This window comes from Acipenser ruthenus, chromosome 54 (genome assembly GCF_902713425.1).
Source record: "Acipenser ruthenus chromosome 54, fAciRut3.2 maternal haplotype, whole genome shotgun sequence".
Lineage (NCBI taxonomy): Eukaryota > Metazoa > Chordata > Actinopteri > Acipenseriformes > Acipenseridae > Acipenser > Acipenser ruthenus.
Window position 1 is genome coordinate 61,199 of NC_081242.1, and position 25,215 is coordinate 86,413.

The 25,215-nt window shown below is 46.5% G+C and overlaps 3 protein-coding genes across 5 annotated transcripts in view; 1 reads left to right on the top strand and 2 right to left on the bottom strand.

Annotated features, from left to right (window-relative positions):
- The window catches only part of LOC117424940 (ataxin-2-like protein), a 16,193-nt gene extending 9,544 nt beyond the window's left edge, over positions 1 to 6,649 (bottom strand). The window contains exons 1-6 of the mRNA XM_059016860.1: positions 6,192 to 6,649; positions 3,913 to 3,952; positions 2,926 to 2,982; positions 1,304 to 1,375; positions 712 to 886; positions 189 to 381 (exon numbers count right to left, since the gene is read on the bottom strand). Of these exons, the coding sequence (XP_058872843.1) occupies positions 189 to 381; positions 712 to 886; positions 1,304 to 1,375; positions 2,926 to 2,982; positions 3,913 to 3,952; positions 6,192 to 6,310 (656 nt within the window). The 5' untranslated portion in view covers positions 6,311 to 6,649. The remainder of the gene's footprint in view (positions 1 to 188; positions 382 to 711; positions 887 to 1,303; positions 1,376 to 2,925; positions 2,983 to 3,912; positions 3,953 to 6,191) is intronic.
- A 95-nt stretch (positions 6,650 to 6,744) lies between these two features.
- On the top strand, positions 6,745 to 15,535 carry LOC117398106 (SH2B adapter protein 2-like). 2 transcript variants are annotated; one of them, XM_059017023.1, is made up of 10 exons: positions 6,749 to 7,401; positions 8,693 to 10,099; positions 10,249 to 10,350; positions 11,142 to 11,233; positions 11,418 to 11,518; positions 11,772 to 11,921; positions 12,035 to 12,240; positions 12,632 to 12,803; positions 13,228 to 13,322; positions 13,693 to 13,831. In XM_059017023.1, the coding sequence occupies exons 2-9, from the start codon at positions 8,810 to 8,812 to the stop codon at positions 13,314 to 13,316; spliced, it is 2,202 nt and encodes a 733-aa protein (XP_058873006.1). In that variant the 5' UTR covers positions 6,749 to 7,401; positions 8,693 to 8,809; the 3' UTR covers positions 13,317 to 13,322; positions 13,693 to 13,831. The 2 variants fall into 2 exon arrangements, with proteins under 2 accessions (XP_058873005.1, XP_058873006.1); XM_059017022.1 differs by lacking the exon at positions 13,228 to 13,322 and having other exon boundaries at positions 6,745 to 7,401; positions 13,693 to 15,535.
- A 1,219-nt stretch (positions 15,536 to 16,754) lies between these two features.
- LOC117398175 (serine/threonine-protein phosphatase alpha-2 isoform-like) lies at positions 16,755 to 24,764 on the bottom strand. 2 transcript variants are annotated; one of them, XM_033997141.3, is made up of 7 exons: positions 23,804 to 24,764; positions 21,507 to 21,638; positions 20,745 to 20,975; positions 20,520 to 20,624; positions 19,821 to 20,044; positions 17,970 to 18,104; positions 16,755 to 17,790 (listed from the first exon to the last, which is right to left on the bottom strand). In XM_033997141.3, the coding sequence occupies exons 1-7, from the start codon at positions 23,856 to 23,858 to the stop codon at positions 17,677 to 17,679; spliced, it is 996 nt and encodes a 331-aa protein (XP_033853032.3). In that variant the 5' UTR covers positions 23,859 to 24,764; the 3' UTR covers positions 16,755 to 17,676. The 2 variants fall into 2 exon arrangements, with proteins under 2 accessions (XP_033853032.3, XP_058873019.1); XM_059017036.1 differs by lacking the exons at positions 16,755 to 17,790; positions 17,970 to 18,104 and adding an exon at positions 18,953 to 19,096.
- Between the last annotated feature and the right edge of the window lie 451 nt (positions 24,765 to 25,215).

The window sequence follows — 25,215 nt, forward strand, 5'->3', positions numbered from 1 at the left end:
GCAGGGAAACAAGGGGAGAGGAATAAACAGCAGGGCGAGGGTGGGAATACCACGCTGTAAAGGGGTGTAGTGAATGACGGATGGGAATCAGACTCCCGTTGCACAGCAGTGTGGTCCAGTCCCTGGTTTCACTAGTTTAAATCACAAGACACACCCAAGCTTGTCACCTAGTCACACTGGGGTCTAATCAAGCTGGCAGTGAAACCTGGAATGGGTGACAGTGCTGTGCAATAGGAATCTCGTCTCCAGCGTTGTTTACCGCGTCACTCTCCAGGTCGTAGCTTTCCCCGTTGCTGTCTCCGCCCTCCCAGCGCTGCAGCACCTTCTCCTTGTGATCCCCGTTCACTTTGGAGCCGCTGATAGCAGAGTCTGTGAACTTGTCTGGAGGGAAAGGAGAGAAAAACAAAAACACACAAAATCAGAATGGCATCTTTCAATGGACAATCAGGGCTTGAAACTCCCTCAATGAAGTCTATTATTATTATTGAAATGATCAGGAGCAGGAGTTTGAGCAGGGTTAGAAACTCACACTAGCCCTGCTGCTGCTGCACCGGGTCCTGGGGTTCAGAGCTCCCCTCAATGAAGTCTAGTATTATTATTATTAATATTGAAATGATCAGGAGCCAGGAGTTTGAGCAGGGTTACAAACTCACACTAGCCCTGCTGCTGCCATCACAACAATCTTTGTTTACTGAAAGGATCTCTGTGTACCTTTGGCTGCGTAGTTCAGGTCCACATTTTTGAAGTGCATGGTGACCAGGTCCGTGGGTTTGAAGATCATGGTGTCCACGATGTCCTCTCTCTTGGGGGGCACCCCCGACCCCACCCCCCCCGGAGAGACCTGCTCAGAGGGCTTCTTGTGAACTGCGTCCACTGCCAGCTCACACTGAGGAGAGAGACAGAGACAAAGAGAGACAGAGAGTTACATTTGTTTAATTTCCTGAAATGTTTGAACGTTGGTTGATATTAGACCTGTTTTAAAAGTTGGGCACCCCCCCATAGAATTAACTAATTTAGCTTCATAAAGTCGAATGAAAGCTGCTGAATAATGTTACGTTAACATACAGAATTACATACCAGCGGTCAGCAGTTTTTCAGATACTTAACGAAAAACTGACCAATTAAAAAATGTGACATTTCTAAATCTAACAGGAAATACTCCCTTCACTACTATTATGGCTTCCGGTAGACTAAGATAACTAACCATTTCTTACCCAAAATGTTTGCAAGGCGAATGCACAGTTGCATTATTTATTTTTTTGGTGTTGAATACAACTTCTATTAGTGCAGAGCGGTCTCTTACCTTGGAGCTGAGAGTTTTAAATATCCCCTCGTAAACACTGCCATTCTTCACACTAACATCACACGTGGAGCCCTGTGAGGAGGGGGGGGGGGAGAGAGGGGGAGAGAGGTAAAGGAGGGGTGAGGCAGAGAGAGGGGAAAGAGAGAGAGAGAGAGGTAGGGGAGAGAGGTAGAGAGAAAGGGGGAGAGAGAGGGCAGGGAGAGAGGTGGAGAGAGAGAGAGAGAGATACAGAAGGAGACTCGTGAGGGAGAGGATGCAGACCAGACATTTATCTTCGAGGGTGATGCAATTAAACTAGCATCAATGGTAATTAATCAGGATGCCTCCCCACCTTCCTCTCTCGGAATTACACACGGACATACACAGAACACCCGACAGAGCCTCAGAGACGGGTTCCCACAGTAAAAACGACAGTAACACTACATTTCAAGTGCTTTCCTCCTAGGGGACACAGGCCCTGTCCACACACTAACTTCAAACCGTCTTAAAAGGTGCTCAGTCCGATGCGTGTCCACACTACGCAGTGTTTACTACTGGACTCCAGACCACCTCGGGGGGCAGCGTCGAGTCCGCCTCTACGTTCCATCGCACCACGTAGTGCGGCTTCTCAGAAGTGCGGGTGCTGTAATACCGAGCCACGTTCCTGGAGCATCCTCCAATATCCCTAAATGCTTTCCGATACGTTTCACAAACACAGCACTCGCAGTGCATGGTGGGATACCGTCGTGTTCAGTGCCACAGTCCACTCCGCTGCTGGGAACTGGAACCAGACTATTTTGATTTGTAAGCATTCAGCCCGACTAAACACTAAATACTTCAGCGTGGACGCTCCGAGCTGCATTGATTCAAGCGTTTTGAGTGCGGTTCGACATCAGCGATGCAGTGCAGACAGGACCGAAGCCTCCAGTCAAGGCAGTAGATATTTATTCATAGCTATAAAAAAAGGTTTGCTGTCGATTCCTGTTTTCTCAAATTCAAAATCAATTTCCAAATCTCTTAAAATCAATCCCAACACATCGAAATGTATCAATTGCAAAGAAAATCGGCAGCATTCTGTTAAAACGAGCTTCTCACAACAGTGGCAACAAATCACTTGAATCCTAAGTCACTGCTAGGCAATTAAAAATCGGCTTCAAAATGGAAGCAGTTGAACCATCACAATTTTTATTATTCTTACTACCTCTCTCAAATACAAACGCCTTCCAAAAGGAATTGGTTTTAAAACAGGAATTGGAACTGAAAAGCAGGAACTGCCTCCGACGAAGAAATGTCTTCTAGGGCAGCGGTGTGGAGTAGTGGTTAAGGCTCTGGACTCTTGACCGGGGGTTCGTGGGATCAATCCCAGGTGGGGGGGGCACTGCTGCTGTACCCTTCAGCAAGGTACTTTACCTAGATTGCTCCAGTAAAAACCCAACTGTATAAATGGGGAATTGTATGTAAAAATAATGTGATATCTTGTAACAATTGTAAGTCGCCCTGGATAAGGGTGTCTGCTAAGAAATAGCTGGTGTGCTGCCTTAGAGAAGTGTGACCTCCTCACCAAAACTGTCTTTGTGATCAAACCACGTCACATACATGATTAGGGTTAGTATTATTAATTACATTGCAAGCCAGTCACTCACCACTACAGCAGTAAGAAAGTGCAGCATTCTGGAGTTGTTGTAAACTCCCTCAAAGACCTGGCAACACAAAAACACACAAACCTCATTTAAAAATATACAGGTATCAAAACATGAACCCCTTTGAAATCGCCCCTAAATTCATGCAGACTCTGTAATAATAAACTAGGAGAACATTACTGGGAAACCTAGTACAGAAATACCACAAAAAACTAGGAATCAACATGGCGTTTGTCAGGGAACTTATTCCACCTAGATAATGTGCAATGCAGTGTGCTCGAGCTGTGCTTGAAACCTCTTAACAGGAGGGTGAACGTGGTTCTCTCGTACTCTCTATGAAAACCAGAGGAACGAGCATTGCAGCGCTGCTGCGGGTTTAACCCATCGAGTGCCATCGTCCTCACTTGAAGGACAGGCTAGTGTTGTCATTTTATTTTTATTTTAAACTAGCTCCCCTCAATGAAGTCTAGTATTATTAATATTGAAATGATCAGGAGCCAGGAGTTTGAGCAGGGTTACAAACTCACACGAGCCCTGCTGCTGCTGCACCCAGTCCTGGGGTTCAGAGCTCTATACCTATTATTGAAATGATCAGGAGCCAGGAGTTTGAGCAGGGTTACAAACTCACACTAGCCCTGCTGCTGCTGCACCCAGTCCTGGGGTTCAGAGCTCTATACCTATTATTGAAATTCTCTTCATAACTCTACTGTTATGATAACTGGCACTAATTTTGTTAGCCCGCCAAAGTGTAAATGTGAACATATCAAAATCAGATAAATAAAGCTTGTGGTCTGATTCTTATTTCCTAAAGAAATGAATTAGGGTAGTGAATGGGTTGAAGCCCTTGCTTGTTTACAACAGTGCAGGTTAGAGTTTGGGGGGTTAAGAGTTGGGCTTTGCTGTAAATCAAGCACTGCAGCAAATCACAAGATCATCCAGAGATATTAAACATTAGGGCCGTATCCTCAGCCATTACACTACAATACTCACTGGAGAGGACTGGGGGGGGCCCTTGCCAGAGTTTCTGCCCCTAGGAAGAAAAATAAAAAAGAAATTAATATAAGCAACACACGTTACCTGCATTCCCACTGCAAAATATGCAATAAACATAATACAGCATTGTAACATCCACTCAACAAGCGTGTGTCTCCCTCACCCCCTCTCCTGATGAAGGCATCAGTCCAAGTGCTTTTGTGATTGATTTTTTAAATTTCTTTAGGAAGCGTCGATTTGAAAATTCACAGCTTTCTCCCATCAGCGTTATGCATAAACAGGTCTGGGTGCAGCGCTGGGTGAAGAGATTCTCAGCTTGTTCTGAACTGGTTACACTCACACGATCCCTGCTGCTGCACCCGGTCCTGGGGTTCAGAGCTCCCCTCAATGAAGTCTAGTATTATTAATATTGAAATGATCAGGAGCCAGGAGTTTGAGCAGGGTTAGAAACTCACACTAGCCCTGCTGCTGCTGCTGCTGCTGCACCCAGAACTCCACTCAATGTTATGTTAACATATTGAATTACATACCACCGCTGTGTAGTTTTCCATATACTTGACAAATTGAAAAAAGTAACATTTCGAAATCAAACATGAAATACTTCATTGAGGGGAGTTCTGAACCCCAGGACTGGGTGCAGCAGCAGCAGCAGCAGCAGCAGCAGGGCTAGTGTGAGTTTGTAACCCTGCTCAAACTCCTGGCTCCTGATCATTTCAATATTAATAATAATAATACTAGACTTCATTGAGGGGAGCTCTGAACCCCAGGACTGGGTGCAGCAGCAGCAGGGCTCGTGTGAGTTTCTAACCCTGCTCAAACTCCTGGCTCCTGATCATTTCAATATTAATAATAATAATAGACTTCATTGAGGGGAGCTCTGAACCCCAGGACCGGGTGCAGCAGCAGGGCTAGTGTGAGTTTCTAACCCTGCTCAAACTCCTAGCTCCTGATCATTTCAATAATAATAATACTAGACTTCATTGAGGGGAGCTCTGAACCCCAGGACCGGGTGCAGCAGCAGGGCTAGTGTGAGTTTCTAACCCTGCTCAAACTCCTGGCTCCTGATCATTTCAATAATAATAATACTAGACTTCATTGAGGGGAGCTCTGAACCCCAGGACCGGGTGCAGCAGCAGGGCTAGTGTGAGTTTGTAACCCTGCTCAAACTCCTGGCTCCTGATCATTTCAATATTAATAATAATAATACTAGACTTCATTGAGGGGAGCTCTGAACCCCAGGACTGGGTGCAGCAGCAGCAGCAGCAGGGCTCGTGTGAGTTTGTAACGCGGGCATGTATAAATCGCAGTGTGTAGGTATGCGGATGACGGTAACCGAGTTTACAGCCCTTGGACTTGTTATCTATTACGATTCAGAAATGCTGTGTCAGAAACCGTTTCCGTGTTACGTGACTTTCGGTGTTAGAAAAAAAAAAAAAATCTGATTTAATCATTCAAAGTATGAGACGTAAGCTATTAAATAACTAAAATAAATAAAAGGTATGTGTTCGTGGACGAGCAATACGTTAAGAGAATGTTTCGTGTGCTTTAAAAAAAGTGATTACAAATAAATAGGTTTTTAGATCGATACAAACGAGACATTTTAACAGCACAGTTCGATAAGTCTCAATACTAGATGTAGGTTGAACGTGTTAAAACATTGATTATTTTATCAACAAAATAACTACAAGTTTTTGGGGTTTTTAATTTTTTTTGGTTTGTGTTGTTGAGCAAATAAAATGTCCGTGATCTCGACTGTATAGAAAAAGCCATTTTCTCTAAAGCAACACTAACAACCACGAACTAAAACTATCACATATTTTTATTTTAATTTTTTTAAATGTATTTTTAAACTTGTTTCGACGCCCTGTATCGGTGCCACAGAATAAATACGAGTTAAAAAGCGAATATAAGACAAAGAAAGAAAATGCCGGCTTATTTACACAACTCCGGCAGAACGCGATTAAGAGGCCTAAACAGGTTAAAACAAACAAAAAACACGCCCCCGTGGGTAACTGATTGGAGAAAAAAACTGTCATTTAACTTAAACTTGCGCTCTCATTGGCTGACTCGCTTTTCAATCACATTGCAAAATCACGTCAATCTCACAAAAACCAGCCCATCCCGGGCACACATTGGCTCAGGCGAATATCCATCACACAACCGCTTTTCAATTGGTTAGCTGCACATCGCAGTACACGCCCTCCATCCTACCCACTGGCACGTAGGCCGCGGGAAGCCGTTGACTTTCCCGTATGTTTTTGCGGGCTTTAACTCACCTTCCAGCGGCCGGCCGGCTGCTGCTGCTCCCGGTGCTAGCGGAGGATGTCGATCCCGCCGTGACGGTGGTCCCGTTAGCGGCTTTTCGGCCGCCAACGCTCGGCTGTTGCTTCAACATCGGAGGACGTTAACCTTTTTAGATGAAATTAAACTTTAGAATATATATATAGAGAGATATATATATAAAATAAAGAAAAAAATCGCCTCCCGTCCGCTAAAGAAAATAAAAAAATAATAATACTAAAACCCTAGGCGTATTTTTCTACAACTAAACATAAAAAATGACCACTCGTGTAGAAGGATCTGTTCTGAAATCGCTCGTTTTTTCAAAAAAAAAAAAATTTTCTTCGTTATTTTTTATTTTTATTATATTTATTTTTTTTGTCTGCTGACTGAACCGCCGCCGCGTCTCGAGATTCTCTGCTCAGCGCGCGACTGTTGGCAATTCCGACGTCTCGCGAGACCTCGCACTTGATACCTGCGGTGGCGCGCACGTCACGGTGAAGAGGGGGGGGCGAGCGCGTCAGAGACGCGAACCCGCACGCCGGGTTTGGATTGAAAAACAAAAACAATTCTTGTGGCGTCTGTAAATGTCCCCCAATTATTATTGACAATGGGACTGCGGTCACTTGTTGATATTTTGACAAAAGAGCTCAAAGCTGCTGTATAACAGTGCAAAGTATTTACAAAGCAGAATAATAGGGATATAACAGTAGAAATGACAACAGCAGCAGCAACAACAGCAAACCACCTACCCTGGTTTTTATTTATTTTTATTTTTATTTATTTATTTTTCCCAGTTTAATAAAGTTTTCCAATTCAATCCCGAATTACCCAACCCCTTCTCGCGAGAGAGCGACGGATCCATCATCACAGCGACATTAATAGATAATTCAGAGAAATCTCGGAACCTTTTCGCCGAATAAACAGTGGGCAAAAAAAAAAAAAAAAAAAAAAAAAAACCCGAAACAGTAAGCGGGGCCGAGCCGAGTGGAACCGAGTCGGGCCGAGCCGAGCCGAACTCAGCGCCGCTCGCGCAGAAGTACATTTCACTGGCCGTGATCATAATACGACTAATAATAATAATAATAATACTAATAATATTGAGTAAGGGCCTTTCCAAAATCACTAACAGATATTGAGTGTATCGCATCGTCGCTTTAAACTATTAAATTGCGGAGGATGGGTCAGCGAGCGCTCGTTAAAAAGGTAGGTAATAATGTTACTGGTTTCGACCATTCTGAAGTCGATGGTGGTAGTTTTTTTAATAGTTTTTTTTTTTCATTAAAAACCGTGGGATAATAATAAATACTACTACTATCGCAGCATTTCCAATGTGTAACATATAATCGCAGATTGTTGAACCAGCAGAGCGCTGTTCACACACATAGTGGGTGCGTTAAGTTCTGAGCTGGTCAGACTGGGCGAGAATTAGTCCTCTCACTGCAAATAGCGGATGAAACCCGCTCTGCGGGCATCACTGAGCGGCTGTCTTACTTAATTTAAACCAGTATTCATATCATATATTGAGGGTCAATTAAGGGTTATTATTATTTATTTTCTTAGCAGACGCCCTTATCCAGGGCGACTTACAATTGTTACAAGACATCACATTATTTTTTACATACAATTCCCCATTTATACAGTTGGGTTTTTACTGGAGCAATCTAGGTAAAGTACCTTGCTCAAGGGTACAGCAGCAGTGTCCCCCCCACCTGGGATTGAACCCACGACCCTCCGGTCCAGAGTCCAGAGCCCTCACCACTCCACGCTGCTGCAACGATGTATTTGTTTGTGATCTGCGGATATGATGCCGAACCCGACTCCCACACGTGATGTAGCTCGAGACTAGACTCGTGAAATCGTCATTACTGAGATTAAAACGTCACAGATAGTACACTCGGTGACGTGTATTCGATGCTTCTAGTACTGTTGTCAGTGATATTATTATTATTATTATTATTATTATTATTATTATTATTATTATTATTATTATTATTTCCTAACAGACTTACAGTTGTTACAAAATATCAAAATACAAAATATCACATTACAGATAAGATCATTCAAATGACAGAAAAAAAAACACAGTAAATAATTACGTTTGCGAGTGATTTGACAAAGAGCAGTTAAACTTAAAAATATTTGGTTACAGTGTGCTTACAACTGTTCAGTTTGACACTACAATATAATCCCTTGGTGTCTGTGTTAGTTTACTACATTCTGGAAAGAGTTTAGTTTCATTAAAGCTGCAGACAGACAGACACACAGACAGACAGACACACAGACTAGTTATGTAAATGTTTGCTCAATAAAGCTTGTGTGTTGTAAAAGGACTTGGAATTGATTAAAAGAGAATTGGATTAGGGCCCTAACTACAATCACTCTAAAACCTTTCCATCTCTCGCTCCCTCCCTCCGTCTCCCTCTGTCTCTCTCTCCCTCTGTCTCTCTCTCCCTCTGTCTCTCTCCCTCTGTCTCTCTCTCCCTCTCTCTCACAGACACTCAGACACCACGGTGGTTCACAGGCAGCTCATCCCTAAAGAATCGAGAGAGAAGAACTCACCGTGAGGACAGACCCTCTCCCCTCTCCCCCTCCCCTCTCCTTGTGAAAGACCATGAATGGAACAGCCTTCTCCAGTCCAGACGATGACCTGGATCCCAGTGGCTGCCGCCCTGGCCCCTCCCCCCCTCCGTCCCCGTCGCTGCCCTGTCCCAGCTGGAAGGAGTTCTGTGAGATTCACGCTCACGCAGCTGCCATGGAGTTCGCTCGCCGCTTCAGGCTCTATCTCGAGGACCACCCGCAGTACCTCTCCCTGCCTGGTGGGGCAGGCTCTGCCTTCTCCAGGCGCTTCGCGGACAGGTTCATGCATCACTTCCAGGGCGAGTTCGGGGGAGGGGATGCCGTTTCCGTGGAGACCTGCTGCTCCATCGAGGAAGACTCCTCCTCCCTCACCTCCCCCCAGCAGCCCCCTGAAGGAGGAGGACCCCTGCTATCCCAGGGTGCACCTGAACTAGACGTCATCCCTCTGGACCCTCCCCACCCGCCAGCCCAGCCGATCTCCATCAGCAGCCAGTCACGGAGCTCGGAGGACGTTTCATTCTCCTCCCTCGCCTCCTATAACAACGCCGCCGCTGTGTCTCTGGCTCCCCCTAGTGGCCCCAGCTCTGTCACTACGCCCTACCGGCCCGGGGCTGCCTCTCTAGCCCCCTCTGGTGGCCAGCAGGCTTCGCGCGGCATCAGTCCGAACGTGAACGTGGCCAACAGCTCCAATCCCGGGAAAGCCAAGCTGCGGAAACGCTTCTCCCTTCGGAGCGTGAGCCGCAGCGTGAGGGGGATCCTGCAGTGGAGGAGCGCTGGCAGCGAGGCCAGCTCTCCTGCAGGAGAGGAGGAGGAGAGGGAGAGGGAGAGGGAGGGGCTGGGAACAGGAGGGCTGAGTGGCAGCTACAGCTACAGCGGGGGGAGCGTGGAGGAGGGGCTCCCCCTCCCCCTGTCCGCCCCCTCCTCCCTCCCGCCCTCCTCCTCCAGCTCCTCCTCCTCCTTCTCCTCAGAGCAGCTGGAACGGCGGCAGAGCTCCGGGAATAACAGCTGGGACCGGGACAGGGAGAAGTGGACGCACAGGTTTGAGAGACTGCGGCTCTCTCGCACGCACGCCCCCTCCCTTTCACCCTCCCCTTCCCTCGGCGTGCACAGGGAGGGGCTGATCAGCTACATGGTGGCCGAGGGGCTGCTGCAGACTGGGAGCTCTGGAGGGCGGACTGGGGGCTCTGGTGGGCAGACTGGGTCCAAGGCTCGCTGGCAGAAGTGCCGGCTGATTCTCAGGAGCGATGGCAGGGCAGGGGCTACGTCTCCCATCCCCACCCTCGGACCCCAGGGGTGTCTGCTGGAGTTCTTCGTCCCTCCAAAGGTAAGAGGAGTCGGGGGGGAGTGAGAGGGGAGAGAGATGGAAAGAGGGGAGAGGGCGGGGAGGGGGTGTAATGTGTGTGTGTGTGCGTGCGTGAGTGCGTGCGTGTGTGTGTGTTTTTCACCCTCCTCTCTCTCGTTATTTTCACTCAGGCCTCAAAGCCGCGCGTCACCATTTTCTGTTCCTCAATCGTGGATGCGAGAACAACGACCCCCCTGGAGATGCCAGACAAGGAGAACACCTTCGTACTGAAGGTGAGTGAGTGCCATGGAAGCCAGCGCCCCCTAGCACTCAGGAGGGGAATAGCAACTACACACGCTACGGAACTAAAATAATAATAATAATATTATTGATTTATTAGCAGACGCCCTTATCCAGGGCGACTTACAATTGTTACAAGATACCACATTATTTTTACATACAATTACCCATTTATACAGTTGGCTTTTTACTGGAGCAATCTAGGTAAAGTACCTTGCTCAAGGGTACAGCAGCAGTGTCCACCTCCCACCTGGGATTGAACCCACGACCCTCCGGTCAAGAGTCCAGAGCCCTAACCACTACTCCACACTGCTGCCCAATAGTAATAATAATAATAATAATAATAATAATAATAATAATAATAATAATAATAATAATAATAATAATAATAATAATAATAATAATAAAGACCACAGCTTCATACTGAAGTGAGTGACACTGTCTGTGTGTTTATCTGATCCCTATCTGTGAGTGTCTCTCTCTCTGTCTCTCGTCAATCTCTCTCGTCTCTCTCTGTCATCTCTGTTGTCTCTCTCTCGTCTCTCTCTCATCTCTCTCATCTCTGTCGTCTCTCTCTCTTTCTCTCTCTGTTGTCTCTGTCGTCTCTCTCTCTCTTTCTCTCTCTGTCTCTCTCTCGTCTCTCTCTCATCTCTCTCATCTCTGTCGTCTCTCTCTTTCTCTCTCTGTCTCTCTGTCTCTTTTGTCTCTCTCGTCTCTCTCTCTCTCTCTCTCTGTTTATGTTGTTCTTATTTTTTGGAGTTTTATTTCTGTTTTGATGGTGTAGATGCAGAGCTCAGTGGAGTATATCTTGGAGACGGCTGATTCCCTGCAGATGAAGTCCTGGCTGGCTGATATTCAGCAGTGCATCATTCGCAGGTCAGAGAGGGTCCCGCTTATTGTATATTTATAACACAGTGGCAGGATATCATGAAATACAGTAAGGTATAAATATTATTAACCTTGTGTTGAGAAACTGAGTCAAGCAGACAAGCGTTTTGGGCTCTAGGGTCAGGGTTGACCTGACATTGACCCTGCAATGACCCCTGACCTGTCGTTACAGTGAGCATGATGACAGACTGGACGCTCTGTGCCTCTCTGAGAGTCTGCCCAGCCGAGAGCTCCCCATCACCCCCGGGGAGACCAGCGACCCCCGAACACAGGGTGAGTAACTCCAACCCCAAACGCAACTATAACCCCAAACCCAACCCCAACCCACAAACCCAACACCCAAACCCATCCCCAACCCTAACCCCAACCCCAACTGTAACCCCAAACCCAAACCCCCAACTCCATCCCCCAACCCCATCCCCAATTCTAACCCTAACCCTAACCCCATCCCCCAGCCCAACCCCCACTCTTCACACAACCTATTAACTTCTACGATATTCTCTCCCCTCTGTTCCTCTCTCTCTAGTGGGATATGGGGGTCTCGGTGGCCCCAACTCTGAGATGCACCCCCCCGAGCTGCCCCCCCGGGCCCCCCTCGACGAATCAGAGAGCCGACTGCAAGGAGGGGGCGGGGCCAACGCGGTGACACCCTTCCGCGAGAGCCCAGACGGGACAGGTAAGCTGTCAATCACACAGACTCTCTCTCTCTCTCTCTCTCTCTCTCTCTCTCTCTCTCTCTCTCTCTCTCTCTCTCTCCCGCCTCCGTAACCCTCTCCCCCTCCCCCCCAGGCCCGTTCCTCTTCTCGGACCCCCCAGAGGTGCTGGATCACCTCCTGTCGGACTGCCCCTGGTTCCACGGGACGCTGTCGCGGTTGAAGGCTGCCCAGCTGTGCCTGGCAGGGGGCACGGGCAGCCATGGCGTGTTCCTGGTGAGGCAGAGTGAGACTCGAAGAGGAGAGTACGTGCTGACCTTCAACTTCCAGGGCAAGGCAAAGGTCAGTGCAGATACACTGCATGTACTGTACACTGCAGTGCAATATACTTCATATACACTGCATTGCAATATACTTCATATACACTGCAATGTAATATCTCTGTGACACTCGCTCTCTCTCCCCCTCTCTCACACTCTCTCCCTCTCCCCCTTCCCTCTCACCCCTCTCAAAGTCTCTCTCCCTCCCCCTCTCTCTCCCCCTCTCTCTCACACTCTCTCTCTCTCTCTCTCTCTCTAATGTTGTTGAAGCTGACACCCTGGGATCCTTCAAGAAGCTGCTTGATGAGATTCTGGGATCAATCAGCTACTAACAACCAAACGAGCAAGATGGGCTGAATGGGGCCTCCTCTCGTTTTGTAAGCTTTCTCATGCTCTTGTGTCCTCTCTCTCAGCACCTGCGTCTCTCTCTCAATGAGGATGGACAGTGCCGGGTGCAGCACCTCTGGTTCCAGTCGATCTTCGACATGCTGGAACATTTCAGAGTCCATCCGATCCCGCTGGAGTCGGGCGGGGCCAGTGACGTCACGCTCATCAGCTTCGTGGTCTCGGCCAATCGGCAGCACGGTGAGAGACACACCCACGCCCACCCCTCCCCACCCCACCCCACCCATCACACTCTTCATGGTCCCATATCGCCCCAACTCAATGTGGCCGGCTCATAGCTTCAGCTTGGCTTTTGAAGTTATAGTTTGTTCCCCAATTCAGTATGGCTCCTAAAGGCTCCGGATTTGCCTCCGCTTTAGACATTGCTGCCTTTGCTGAATGTGACTTACCTCAACCAACATGGCTGCCGGGTGGCTTCACTGTGCATTGAGTCTATTGATTTTTGCCCTTGTCCTCTGTGGCCCCTTCACTGATGCTTTGCCCTCACCCAGCATGGCCCCTGTATGGCTTCAGTGTGCTTCAGGTCTGTAGAGTTTTGCCCCTCCCCCCGTGTTCTGGGCTCTGATTGGCTGTTTGTTGTTTTGTCGTTGGGTCATCTCCACAGGCCGGGACAGGTCAGGCAGCCGGTCAGCAGTGTGTGATGTCATCACCCCACGCCACCCCGAATCTCCATCAACCCCCATCCATCTCTGACTGTGTGTAAGTGAGCCCAGGCTGCCATAGAGTGAGAGAGAGAGAGAGAGACTGGCTACCATAGAGTCTGTGAGGGAGAGACTAGCTACCATAGAGTGTCTGTGAGAGAGAGAGAGAGACTGGCTACCATAGAGTGTCTGTGAGAGAGAGACTGGCTACCATAGAGTCTGTGAGAGAGAGACTAGCTACCATAGAGTGTCTGTGAGAGAGAGACTGGCTACCATAGAGTCTGTGAGAGAGAGACTAGCTCGTCTGTTTTAGCAGCCCCCCTGTATCCATGGAAACATGCACTGAAATGAGTTTCGCAGGTACGCTGTGTTCAGTTCAGCTTCTCTTTCCAATTAAACCTTCTGTTTTTCATCTTGTTGTTTTCCAGACTTGACCAGCCGATGTCATAGCCCCGCCTCCCTACCTCCACCCCCTCCCCCAATCCCCCCTCTCCCGCCCCCACGACCCCCCCTGCCCAGTCCATCCCAGGAGAGAGAGAGGGAGCGCGAGAGAGAGAGGGAGAGAGAAGGGGAGGAGAGGGAGAGAGAGAGGGGGAGCGAGGGAGAGGGGGAGGAGTGTGAGGAGAGGGAGGGGGAGGGGGGAGTGACACTCAGACAGCTGGCCCCCCCCCCCCCCCTCTGAATCGGAGGAGAGAGAGAGTGTGAGAACGAGAGCGGTCGATAATCAATACTCTTTCTTCTGAGAGGAAGAGGGGGATGAGAGAGGGAGGGATGTTTGTATCAACTGAGAGTGCTTCATTTTTTTATTTTTACATTTAACAACTAAAAACTCGATAGCGCTGAATAAATCCTACGACAAACGTTTCCGCTAGAAGTCTCTCTCAGTGTCTTCCATTGAATCTCGTGGAAACATTTGTCATTTGAATTGAATAAGTTTCTTTTGGTATTTCAATTTTAAAAATATTCCGAGAGAGAGAGAGAGAGAGAGAGAGAGAGAGAGAGAGAGAGAGAGAGAGATGCTAGCTTTTACCCTTTGCTCTGACGAGACTGAAGCTGCATGGATGGAGAGAAGGAGGAAAGGACCGAAGACCCACAGGAGGAGAGAAAGGCCATTGTGTGCGTTTCGTTTTAAATTTGTATTATTTTTTTTTCATTTCATGAAACTTTATTATTTAAAGAAAATATACAACTGATGATGCTAATAATTGTAAAGCTATTTCCTCTCCCTTTCGCTCCCCCTCTCTACTAAGATGGCTTTCTGTACTGTTCAGTGTGTAGCATGTGCAGAGACACGCACGCAGACGCTGACAGACACATTAAGATGCTGCTAGAACACCCTATCTTGTTTTATTTTCATGTTTATTATATATTTTTTTTATTTAATTTGTTTAAATTTTAATGTGTTTTTATTTTCGATACGGTACAATATGATTACTGAAATTAGTATCTGCTCGCTCCTACAAAAATCAGCCAAATATTACCCCTGTGCCTGCCAAATAATGCGCCCCATTAAAATACCTGTACCTCAGTTTGCATGCTAATTCTCGTCATACCAGATAGTGTCCCTTAGTCACTCTGTACAAAACGGTACTTAATATTGCAAAATATCGCCCGCCTGCTTAATAATGCGACCACCCAAGACTTCTTTAAAATCCATTCTCTAACCTCTTATTAGCTTTATTAACATGATCACCGGCCCCTCCCTTTAAAGGAGCGCTGACCATCTTTAAATCCATTCTCTCACCTCTTATTAGCTTTATTAACATGATCACTGGCCCATCTCTTTAAAGGAGCGCTGACCATCTTTAAAATCCATTCTCTCACCTCTTATTAGCTTTATTAACATGATCACTGGCCCCTCCCTTTTTAAAAATCAGTTATTTTCAAACTAATAAGCAGATGAAAAATATGACACTACTGGCATCATCATAATAATAATAATAATAATGTCAGATTTTATTTTGGTTTTTAAAATGTTACATTTTGTTTTTCTTTTATATATAAATGTATTTGTATTTTTTGTTTCGTAATACAGATGGGTTTTAAAAAAAAAATAAAAAATCAGAAAGTGAGAAATCAGTACTGAATGTGTTTCTGTTCCTCCAAAATCTTACGACTTTTATTTTAATAAACATAAATGTGCCTGTTTTCCATTCACACACACACGTTACATTAATAATTATATATATATATATAAGTGGTTTACCAGTCGACCGTACTTTCAGTGCCTACAAAGAAAAGGCCTCCCAGAACCCAAACTGGGGAGACTGGACACCGTGCAAACCTATTTTTGTTGATATTGTATTAAACGTTTTCATGAAGATGTTTTTAAGTAAATAAATGAAATGAATAAAACTAAATAACATTACAAAAGCACCTTTTCATGCTTGGATATATTTAAATTAAAAACCTGCCATAGCACTGTCAATAGGGATACCAGGGGACGGATTCACCTGCCACAGCACTGTCAATAGGGATACCAGGGGACGGATTCACCTGCCACAGCACTGTCAATAGGGATACCAGGGGACGGATTCACCTGCCACAGCACTGTCAATAGGGATACCAGGGGACGGATTCACCTGCCATAGCACTGTCAATAGGGATACCAGGGGACGGATTCACCTGCCACAGCACTGTCAATAGGGATACCAGGGGACGGATTCACCTGCCACAGCACTGTCAATAGGGATACCAGGGGACGGATTCACCTGCCATAGCACTGTCAATAGGGATACCAGGGGACTGATTCACCTGCCATAGCACTGTCAATAGCACAGCACGGGACTGATTCACCTGCCATAGCACTGTCAATAGCACAGCACGGGACTGATTCACCTGCCATAGCACTGTCAATAGCACAGGATGGATTCACCTGCCATAGCACTGTCAATAGCACAGGACGGATTCACCTGCCATAGCACTGTCAATAGCACAGGATGGATTCACCTGCCATAGCACTGTCAATAGGGATACCAGGAGACGGATTCACCTGCCATAGCACTGTCAATAGGGATACCAGGGGACGGATTCACCTGCCATAGCACTGTCAACAGGGTGAACATGTTTTTATTGTGTTGGTGAAATTGGGCAAATCTAGTTAAAGAAAAAACAACACTATATAAAACATCATTTAGATCATTATATGCAGAGGGTGAACTTTTGGCCTACACTGTATCCTCTCTGGCAATTTCAACCATATAATAATAATAATTATTATTATTACTTGTTTATTTAGCAGACGCCTTTATCCAAGGCGACTTACAGAGACTAGGGTGTGTGAACTATGCATCAGCTGCAGAGTCACTTACAACTACGTCTCACCGAAAGACGGAGCACAAGGAGGTGAAGTGACTTGCTCAGGGTCACACAATGAGTCAGTGGCTGAGGTGGGATTTGAACCGGGGACCTCCTGGTTACAAGCCCTTTTCCTTAACCACTGGACCACACAGCCTCAATAATAATAATAATAATAATAATAATAATAAGGTAGATTGTATAAAGTTTTTATTCAGTAGCCATGTCATTTTGGATTGTAACACACAGACACATTCTCTCAGCACAAAGAAAAAATCAAATGTAAAATTAAAACAGGAATAAAAACAGTTTTCTTCAAGTCTTTGTCAAAAAAAGAAAATACATGTTGTTGCTACAATAAAGTCTGTAAAAAAATTGGGGAAAAAAATTTAAGAACGACTCAAAAAGGTGAGGTCTCATTATCCACGAAAAATTCCAATAAAACACTAACGAAATCTAGTCTCGTTAATCTTAAAAAATAAACATTAAAACTAGGGTTACAGGAAAAGGAAATATGTTAGTTTTAAATAGATATTTATAAATTCATTTTTCAGGAGGTTTGGGAAAGGTTGCCTTTTTTAAAAAAGCTGAATCTCTGCAGTCAAATTATTAACAATTAAAAAATAATAATAATAATAATAATAATAATAATAATAATAATGGCTGATTTCAGACTATATTAAAAATAATTCTCACTAAAACTTGTCTGCCATAAAATTTACATCATCCAGCATTACAAATTATTATTTTTACATCCTATTTATTATAAATTATTTTAACTTTTTTTTTTTTTTTTTTTACAGTATTTGATTCCCGAGGTGCTCACGTTATCCCCAGCGCTGCTATTGGTGGTTTTTTATTTTTTCTACCCGGCAACAGCAGCTAGCAGCTCTTCCAATTGGTGGGAGAGAGGAGGACGGAAAAACGAACACATTTTGAAACATGTTCTACCCGGCAACAGCAGCTACCAAAGTCTCCGATTGGTTGTGGTGGTGGTGGTGGTGATAGTGGGCGGGGCTCTGTGATGCGTTCAGTATTATCCAATTGCGCGGTCCTCCTTGCAAGTTATTGCTTGCTATGCCAGATGGTTTTGTTGTATTGGGGGGGGGGGGGGGTTATTTTTTGGGTTTTGATTTTGCTGAATTTCTGGGCGGGGTCACCGGCCTGCCCGAGCCCATCGCCCCCCCTCCTCCGTAAGAGAAGAGCTTCTTATCTGCGGGTTTGAGGATCTGAGAGGAGAGACGAGAGAGAGAGAGAGAGAGAGAGAGAGAGAGAGATACAGTGTACATCATCACAAACATATCACTGAAATATATCATTAGAGACTTAGCAGCATATTGAATTTGCAATATGTATATATTTACATCTAGAACTCAGACAGACAGACCGGCCCACGACGGTTCCTCACCTGGAATGAACACATGAGGGTCTCGTCGATGCTCATCATGGAGCCAGCATTATCAAACTCCCCGCAGTAATTAGGAGCAGAGAACAGAGTGACCAGCTGCCTCTTAGCAAAGAACTCGTACCCATCCTCCACTACCTGAGAGAGGAGAGGAGAGAGGGAGTGTGAGAGAGGAGGAGAGGGAGTGTGAGGAGAGAGGTTGTGTGAGAGGAGAGAGTGACCAGCTGCCTCTTAGCAAAGAACTCGTACCCATCTTCCACTACCTGAGAGAGGAGAGGAGAGAGGGAGTGTGAGAGAGGAGGAGAGGGAGTGTGAGGAGAGAGGTTGTGTGAGAGGAGAGAGTGACCAGCTGCCTCTTGGCAAAGAACTCGTACCCATCCTCCACTACCTGAGAGAGGAGAGGAGAGAGGGAGTGTGAGAGAGGAGGAGAGGGAGTGTGAGGAGAGAGGTTGTGTGAGAGGAGAGAGTGACCAGCTGCCTCTTGGCAAAGAACTCGTACCCATCCTCCACTACCTGAGAGAGGAGAGGAGAGAGGGAGTGTGAGAGAGAGGGAGTGTGAGGAGAGAGGTTGTGTGAGAGGAGAGTGACCAGCTGCCTCTTAGCAAAGAACTCGTACCCATCCTCCACTACCTGAGAGAGGAGAGGAGAGAGGGAGTGTGAGAGAGGAGGAGAGGGAGTGTGAGGAGAGAGGTTGTGTGAGAGGAGAGAGTGACCAGCTGCCTCTTAGCAAAGAACTCGTACCCATCCTCCACTACCTGAGAGAGGAGAGGAGAGAGGGAGTGTGAGAGAGGAGGAGAGGGAGTGTGAGGAGAGAGGTTGTGTGAGAGGAGAGAGAGACCAGCTGCCTCTTAGCAAAGAACTCGTACCCATCCTCCACTACCTGAGAGAGGAGAGGAGAGAGGGAGTGTGAGAGAGGAGGAGAGGGAGTGTGAGGAGAGAGGTTGTGTGAGAGGAGAGAGTGACCAGCTGCCTCTTAGCAAAGAACTCGTACCCATCCTCCACTACCTGAGAGAGGAGAGGAGAGAGGGAGTGTGAGAGAGGAGGAGAGGGAGTGTGAGGAGAGAGGTTGTGTGAGAGGAGAGAGTGACCAGCTGCCTCTTAGCAAAGAACTCGTACCCATCCTCCACTACCTGAGAGAGGAGAGGAGAGAGGGAGTGTGAGGAGAGGAGGAGAGGGAGTGTGAGGAGAGAGGTTGTGTGAGAGGAGAGAGAGACCAGCTGCCTCTTAGCAAAGAACTCGTACCCATCCTCCACTACCTGAGAGAGGAGAGAGGGAGTGTGAGAGAGGAGGAGAGGGAGTGTGAGGAGAGAGGTTGTGTGAGAGGAGAGAGTGACCAGCTGCCTCTTGGCAAAGAACTCGTACCCATCCTCCACTACCTGAGAGAGGAGAGGAGAGAGGGAGTGTGAGAGAGAGGGAGTGTGAGGAGAGAGGTTGTGTGAGAGGAGAGTGACCAGCTGCCTCTTAGCAAAGAACTCGTACCCATCCTTCACTACCTGAGAGAGGAAAGAGGGAGTGTGAGAGAGAAGGAGAGGAGAGGGAGTGTGAGAGGAGGAGAGGAGAGGAGAGAGAGAGGAAGAGGAAGAGGGAAACTGCTGTGCAACACAGGGCAATAATAATAATAATAATAATAATAATGCTGGTTATCATCACAGGGATGGGAATCAGACTCCCGCTGCACAGCAGTGTGATCCAGTCCTGGTTTCACTAGGAGTTTAATTATAAGACACACCTGAGCTTGTTAGCTAGACACACTGGGGGCTGATCAAGCTGGTAGTAAAACCTGGAATGGATCACACTGATGTGCAATAGGAGTCCGATTCTCATCCCTGCAGCTCGTAGTTAACCCCTCGTTACCTGGTGCGCTCTGCAGATCAGGTCCATGTCGTGCTTGTGCAGGAATTTGGCCACGATGTCTGCCCCGAACGTGAAGGAGACGCCCCGGTCGTTCTCCCCCCAGCCCAGGACGTCCTTATCGGGGTCGGCCCACAGGAGGTCACACAGGAGCCCCTGATCAGGGACGTCAGTGGGGCGCATCACCCTGCGAACCTGCTCCATGGACTGAAGATCAGGAGAGAGACCTGGGAGAGAGGGGAGGGAGAGAGGGGAGAGAGAGAGGGGGTGAGAGGCGGAGTGAGAGAGAGAGAGAGAGAGATTGAGAGGAGGGAGGTGAGGAGAGAGGAGGAGGGGGGTAGATTTAGGAGAGAGAAAAGAATAGAGAGGGATTGAGAGGAGGGAGGTGAGGAGAGAGAAGGAGGGGGGTAGATTTAGGAGAGAGAAAAGAATAGAGAGGGATTGAGAGGAGGGAGGTGAGGAGAGAGAAGGAGGGGGGTAGATTTAGGAGAGAGAAAAGAAGAGAGAGGGATTGAGAGGAGGGAGGTGAGGAGAGAGGAAGAGGGGGTAGATTTAGAAGAGAGAGAGCGCGAGAGGAGAGGGGGTGAGAGGAGATAGGTGAGATTGAGGAGAAAGGGAGAGGAGATGAAAGTATTGAGAGGAGGGAGGTAGTGGGCGAGGGTAGATTGAGGAGAGATGGAGGGATGGCTGGCTGGATCTCACCTCCGTGACAGCAGAAGATCTTCTCGTCGACGATGGCTGCGATGGGCAGGCAGTTGAAGCAGTCAGTGAACGTCTTCCACAGCTTGATGTTGTACCGCCTCTTGCCTGTAGGGGGAGACAGAGACACAGGTCACAGAGCAATCCTCTGTCACTCATCGTAGAAGCCGTAGATCCGGTTTATCGAGGCGCGTACCCCCCCACCTTCCCCTCCCCCTCCTCACTCACACTCATCATAGAAGCCATAGATCCGGTTTATCGAGGCGCACTCGTGGTTTCCGCGCAGCAGGAAGAAGTTCTCGGGGTACTTCACCTTGTAGGCCAGCAGGAGGCAGATGGTTTCCAGGGACTGCTTCCCGCGGTCCACGTAATCCCCCAGGAACAGGTAGTTACTCTCGGGGGGGAAGCCGCCATACTCAAAGAGACGCAGGAGGTCATAGTACTGCCCGTGAACATCCCCTGGAGAGAGGGAGGGAGGAGAGGAGAGGAGGAGTTAATACAGGAGAGGAGAGGAGAGGAGAGGAGAGAAGAGAGAGACCCCCTCCCCCACTCGGGGAGACCGATACAGGGAAAAATCGCTATAGCCTCGACTGACTACAGCTCCCAGCATGCCTCCACACCAGCAGCAATGGATGCTGGGAGCTGTAGTTCAACTACAATTCACTATTTCTGCTGTGGGGTCTTGTACCACAAACAATACATGTAAAAGATGGCATCGTGATTCAACATTAGTGAATCGGTCCAGTCCTGGCTATAGGACTACAGCTCCCAGCATGCCTCTGCACCTGCGGTAACAGTTGAGGATTCTGGGAGCTGTAGTTCTTTATGCTGTGGTCTCGTATCACTAACGCTACAGACCTCTATTAGGATGCATCAGGTAAAGAAATCCCTGGCTATAGAGAGATATATAAACAGTTTTTTTTTTTAATGACATTATAAAACACAGTAAATTTGAACTGAAATCACAAGTCCTGTTTTTCAGTGACTCACCGCAAATTTTCAGTGGCGCCTCCAGCTCCAGCAGGATTGGCTGGCTGAGGAAGATCTCGCGGGATTTCAGGCAGAGCCCGCGGATCTCGCTCTCCGTGAGCTGGACGTTCTTTCCAGGGCGGGAACCTTTCACTGCGGGGGAGAGAGGAGCGGGGGGACACATTTCAGCGCGACACAGGAACTTGTAAAACAGCATTTGAATTAAATGAAAAATATATTTATTATTATTTTATTATTATTATTATAAGTTTTAAAAACATGTAAATCAATAGCTTAAGCAAGGCTGAATTAATTGTTTACTTTCCCTTACATTGAATTCACATGCATCACCGCCTTCCTAACACTATCAAAATGAACCAAGCTGTGTGGTAAGGTTGTGTTGAGTTAGCAATTAGTTCACACACAAAACAAACACATTCAGGGATGGGAATCAGACTCCAGTTGCGCAGCAGTGTGATCCAGTCCCTGGTTTCACTCGGAGTTTGGTTCACTCATGGACGTTCCAAGCGCACTTGATTTGGAATTCCAAATTCCAAATCAATTCCAAATTCTACTGCATTTTTATGGCATGTTTATCATCAGGTTACAAGCTGAAAAGTGAATGTGTAAGGAGGCTGTGTGGTCCAGTGGTTAAAGAAAAGGGCTTGTAACCAGGAGGTCCCGGGTTCAAATCCCATCTCAGCCAGTGACTCACTGTGTGACCCTGAGCAAGTCACTTAACCTCCTTGTGCTCCGTCTTTCGGGTGAGACGTAGTTGTAAGTGACTCTGCAGCTGATGCATAGTTCACACACCCTAGTCTCTGTAAGTCGCCTTGGATAAAGGCGTCTGCTAAATAAACTAATAATAAAATACAGTATTTGTTTGCAAAAAAAAATTTTTGTAAAATGAATAGGAATCGATTGAAGGGAATTGAAATAAAAAACAAAAATCTAAACTGACACCAGCTCTACACTGCATTACTAATTCTAACATGTTTTGGGGCAGCAGTGTGGAGTAGTGGTTAGGGGCTCTGGACTCTTGACCAGAGGGTCGTGGGTTCAATCCCAGGTGGGGGGGCACTGCTGTTGTACCCTTGAGCAAGGTACTTTACCTAGATTGCTCCAGTAAAAACCCAACTGTATAAATGGGGAATTGTATGTAAAAATAATGTGATATCTTGTAACAATTGTAAGTCGCCCTGGATAAGGGCGTCTGCTAAAAAATAAATAATAATAATAATTTTCGGGATTACAAAGGAGAGGGGATTATAGCCGCTGCAGGAGTGGTTACAATCTTTCTGTTTCCACGGCGACGGAGACTTCCCCCGCAACACAACAGCATCAGCCATCAACACCTAGTTACAGGCCTTTAAATAAAAACATTGTGTAGGTGGAGAGACTTCACAGTTACCGAGAACACAGAGTCACAACCTGAACTCAGTACAACACAAACCGCCAGAGGATCATCCACGACTTCAAAAACACAGAAACGATTTCTCAAGTAGCAAACAAACATTCAGGAGGAGAACTCATTCTCCACCGACACTGTCATTTACTGTACAGAGAGAGAGAGAGAGAGAGAGAGAGAGAGAGAGAGAGAGAGAGAGAGAGAGAGAGAGAGAGAGAGAGACTATATGTAAATATGTTTGCATACGTAAAATAGGTAAACTATAGTTCAGTTCAATGCATTTTGGGTTCGACTAACTTAGTCCCGCACTTGGTATCCTCTAGAGGGCAGCAGCAGCAGTTATTTGGGGCTCGTTGCAGTAGAGATCACCCTCAGCACGCAGCTCAGGACCATCTTATTATCTGGAGCTGGCCTGCTCGTTGCATTGGTATTCACGTGCGTGGTAGTTTAGTACGCAGCTCGTGCGGATCAGTGCGCTGCTTTTGGTTCGTTGCAAATTAACCCATTTTCATCACTCCACGATTTAACTGGATTCCATTAAAAAAAACTTCAAAGAATGACTTCATACATACGCATCACTGTGCTCGCCGATGAAATTAAATCTCTTTGCAAGCAGCGTATGTATTTACATTTTACAGCACTGGCGTAACCGGGGTTCAAACCGTATAACCCGCTGAATGCAATTATTACAATAAGTTATATGGACTCGTTGTGTACCCTGTTTTCTTTTTTTTGCAAGTAGTATCTCATTATTAAGCGATCTGTATTATTATTATAAATTCGCTCGTGCTCCCAATCGCCCATCAATCTCGCAGCTCCTCTCTTTCTGACACACACATCACAGCACGCTTTTCTTACACCTCCATTTTGAACTTCTAGTTACAATCCCCGAGCAGTTCAGTTCTCTTACCTTCCAGCAATCTCTGAATGATCGAGTCGATGTTCAGCTTGTCAGGTTCGGCCATTCTGTTTCTCTTCGTCCTTTTACAGATATTCCGGGGGGGGGGGGGTTTAAATGTATTTTTGGGTGTAGAATTTGACTTTATTTCTCGAATTTAATCCCGTTTTCCTCTGTCTTCCGCCCCTTTGTAGTTTAGCATAAAAAAAAGAAAGCAAAGCGACTCACGGCGCCTGCGCGGGAGCTCACGCTTTCTTATTTATATTTATGAATGGAAGGGGAGGCGGGGACTCGGAACCCTCGCCGCCGATTGGCCGTGGAGCGTTCTAAACATTCGAGTTCTGAGCCCCAGCAGTCTGATTGTTCTGAGAATTCGGGGCTATTTAACTACCGCGCCTCTATTCGGTGACGTCAGGATTCAGGAGCTGTAGGATTCGAGAGCGCGGTTTCGACACGGACCACACATAATAATAATAATAATAATAATAATAATAATAATAATAATAATAATAATAATACTCGAAACGCTTAAAAAATACAAAATGTCTATGTTTATTTATTTAGGCATTTAAATACACATTTTATTGGTCATTAGTATTGCCTTTTGTGATGTAAAAAGACTGAAATGAAATACCCATCATTTTAAGGGCGTGTAAAATATTACGTATTCGTTTGGATTAGAAATTTTAAAAAAAATAAAAAAACGACAACACCCACAATGCTTAGCGCAGATTGAAAAACGCACTGTGGAACTCGCGACACCTAGTGGCGCTATGAAGGATTACCTTCCCCCCTCCATGAATGCGCTTTCATTGCATGATATTATGAATATACGTTTATATAAACTAATATTAATTATAATTAATTCAGATTTAAAGATAGCAATAGAAATGATGCCACAATATGTATAACACCATTAACAAATACAACCAATAATACTAATAATACTCTTGTACTCGCCTACAGATGCCTTGACCAGACTGCACCCAGCTACCTCCAGACCCTCATCTCTCCCTACACCCCCACTCGACCTCTCCGCTCCGCCTGCACTAGAAGACTGGCTCTACCTCCTCTATGCTCCCCTGCCTCCAGAGCCCGCTCCTTCTCCACCCTTGCTCCGCAGAGGTGGAATGACCTTCCTACAGATGTCAGGACTGCCCAGTCCCTGACCACATTCCGGCGCCTCCTTAAGACTCACCTCTTCAAAGAGCACCTGTAGAACTCCTCTGTTTGTATCCTGGGACACTATCACCCTTCATGTAAATGTGCTTTACTTGCTCTTATCTGCCCCCTATTTTACTGCATTTAATCCTGTACTTCAGAGTCACTATTATCTGCTGTATTATTGAATTGTGGTTTGTCACACTTGTACTTTGCTTGAACAAAAGTTATTGTATTTCTTGCTCTTATTGTATTACTTGTAC

Excerpts from the sequence above, each read along its gene's own strand:
- LOC117398106 (XM_059017022.1), top strand. The coding sequence starts at position 8,810 with ATGAATGGAACAGCCTTCTCCAGTCCAGACGATGACCTGGATCCCAGT. Across the intron at positions 11,234-11,417 it reads CAGCAGTGCATCATTCGCAG|TGAGCATGATGACAGACTGG; the intron begins GTCAGAGAGGGT and ends CTGTCGTTACAG. Across the intron at positions 11,519-11,771 it reads CAGCGACCCCCGAACACAGG|TGGGATATGGGGGTCTCGGT; the intron begins GTGAGTAACTCC and ends CTCTCTCTCTAG.
- LOC117398175 (XM_033997141.3), bottom strand. The coding sequence starts at position 23,858 with ATGGCCGAACCTGACAAGCTGAACATCGACTCGATCATTCAGAGATTG. Across the intron at positions 21,639-23,803 it reads CATTCAGAGATTGCTGGAAG|TGAAAGGTTCCCGCCCTGGA; the intron begins GTAAGAGAACTG and ends TCTCCCCCGCAG. Across the intron at positions 20,625-20,744 it reads CTATGGCTTCTATGATGAGT|GCAAGAGGCGGTACAACATC; the intron begins GTGAGTGAGGAG and ends CTCCCCCTACAG.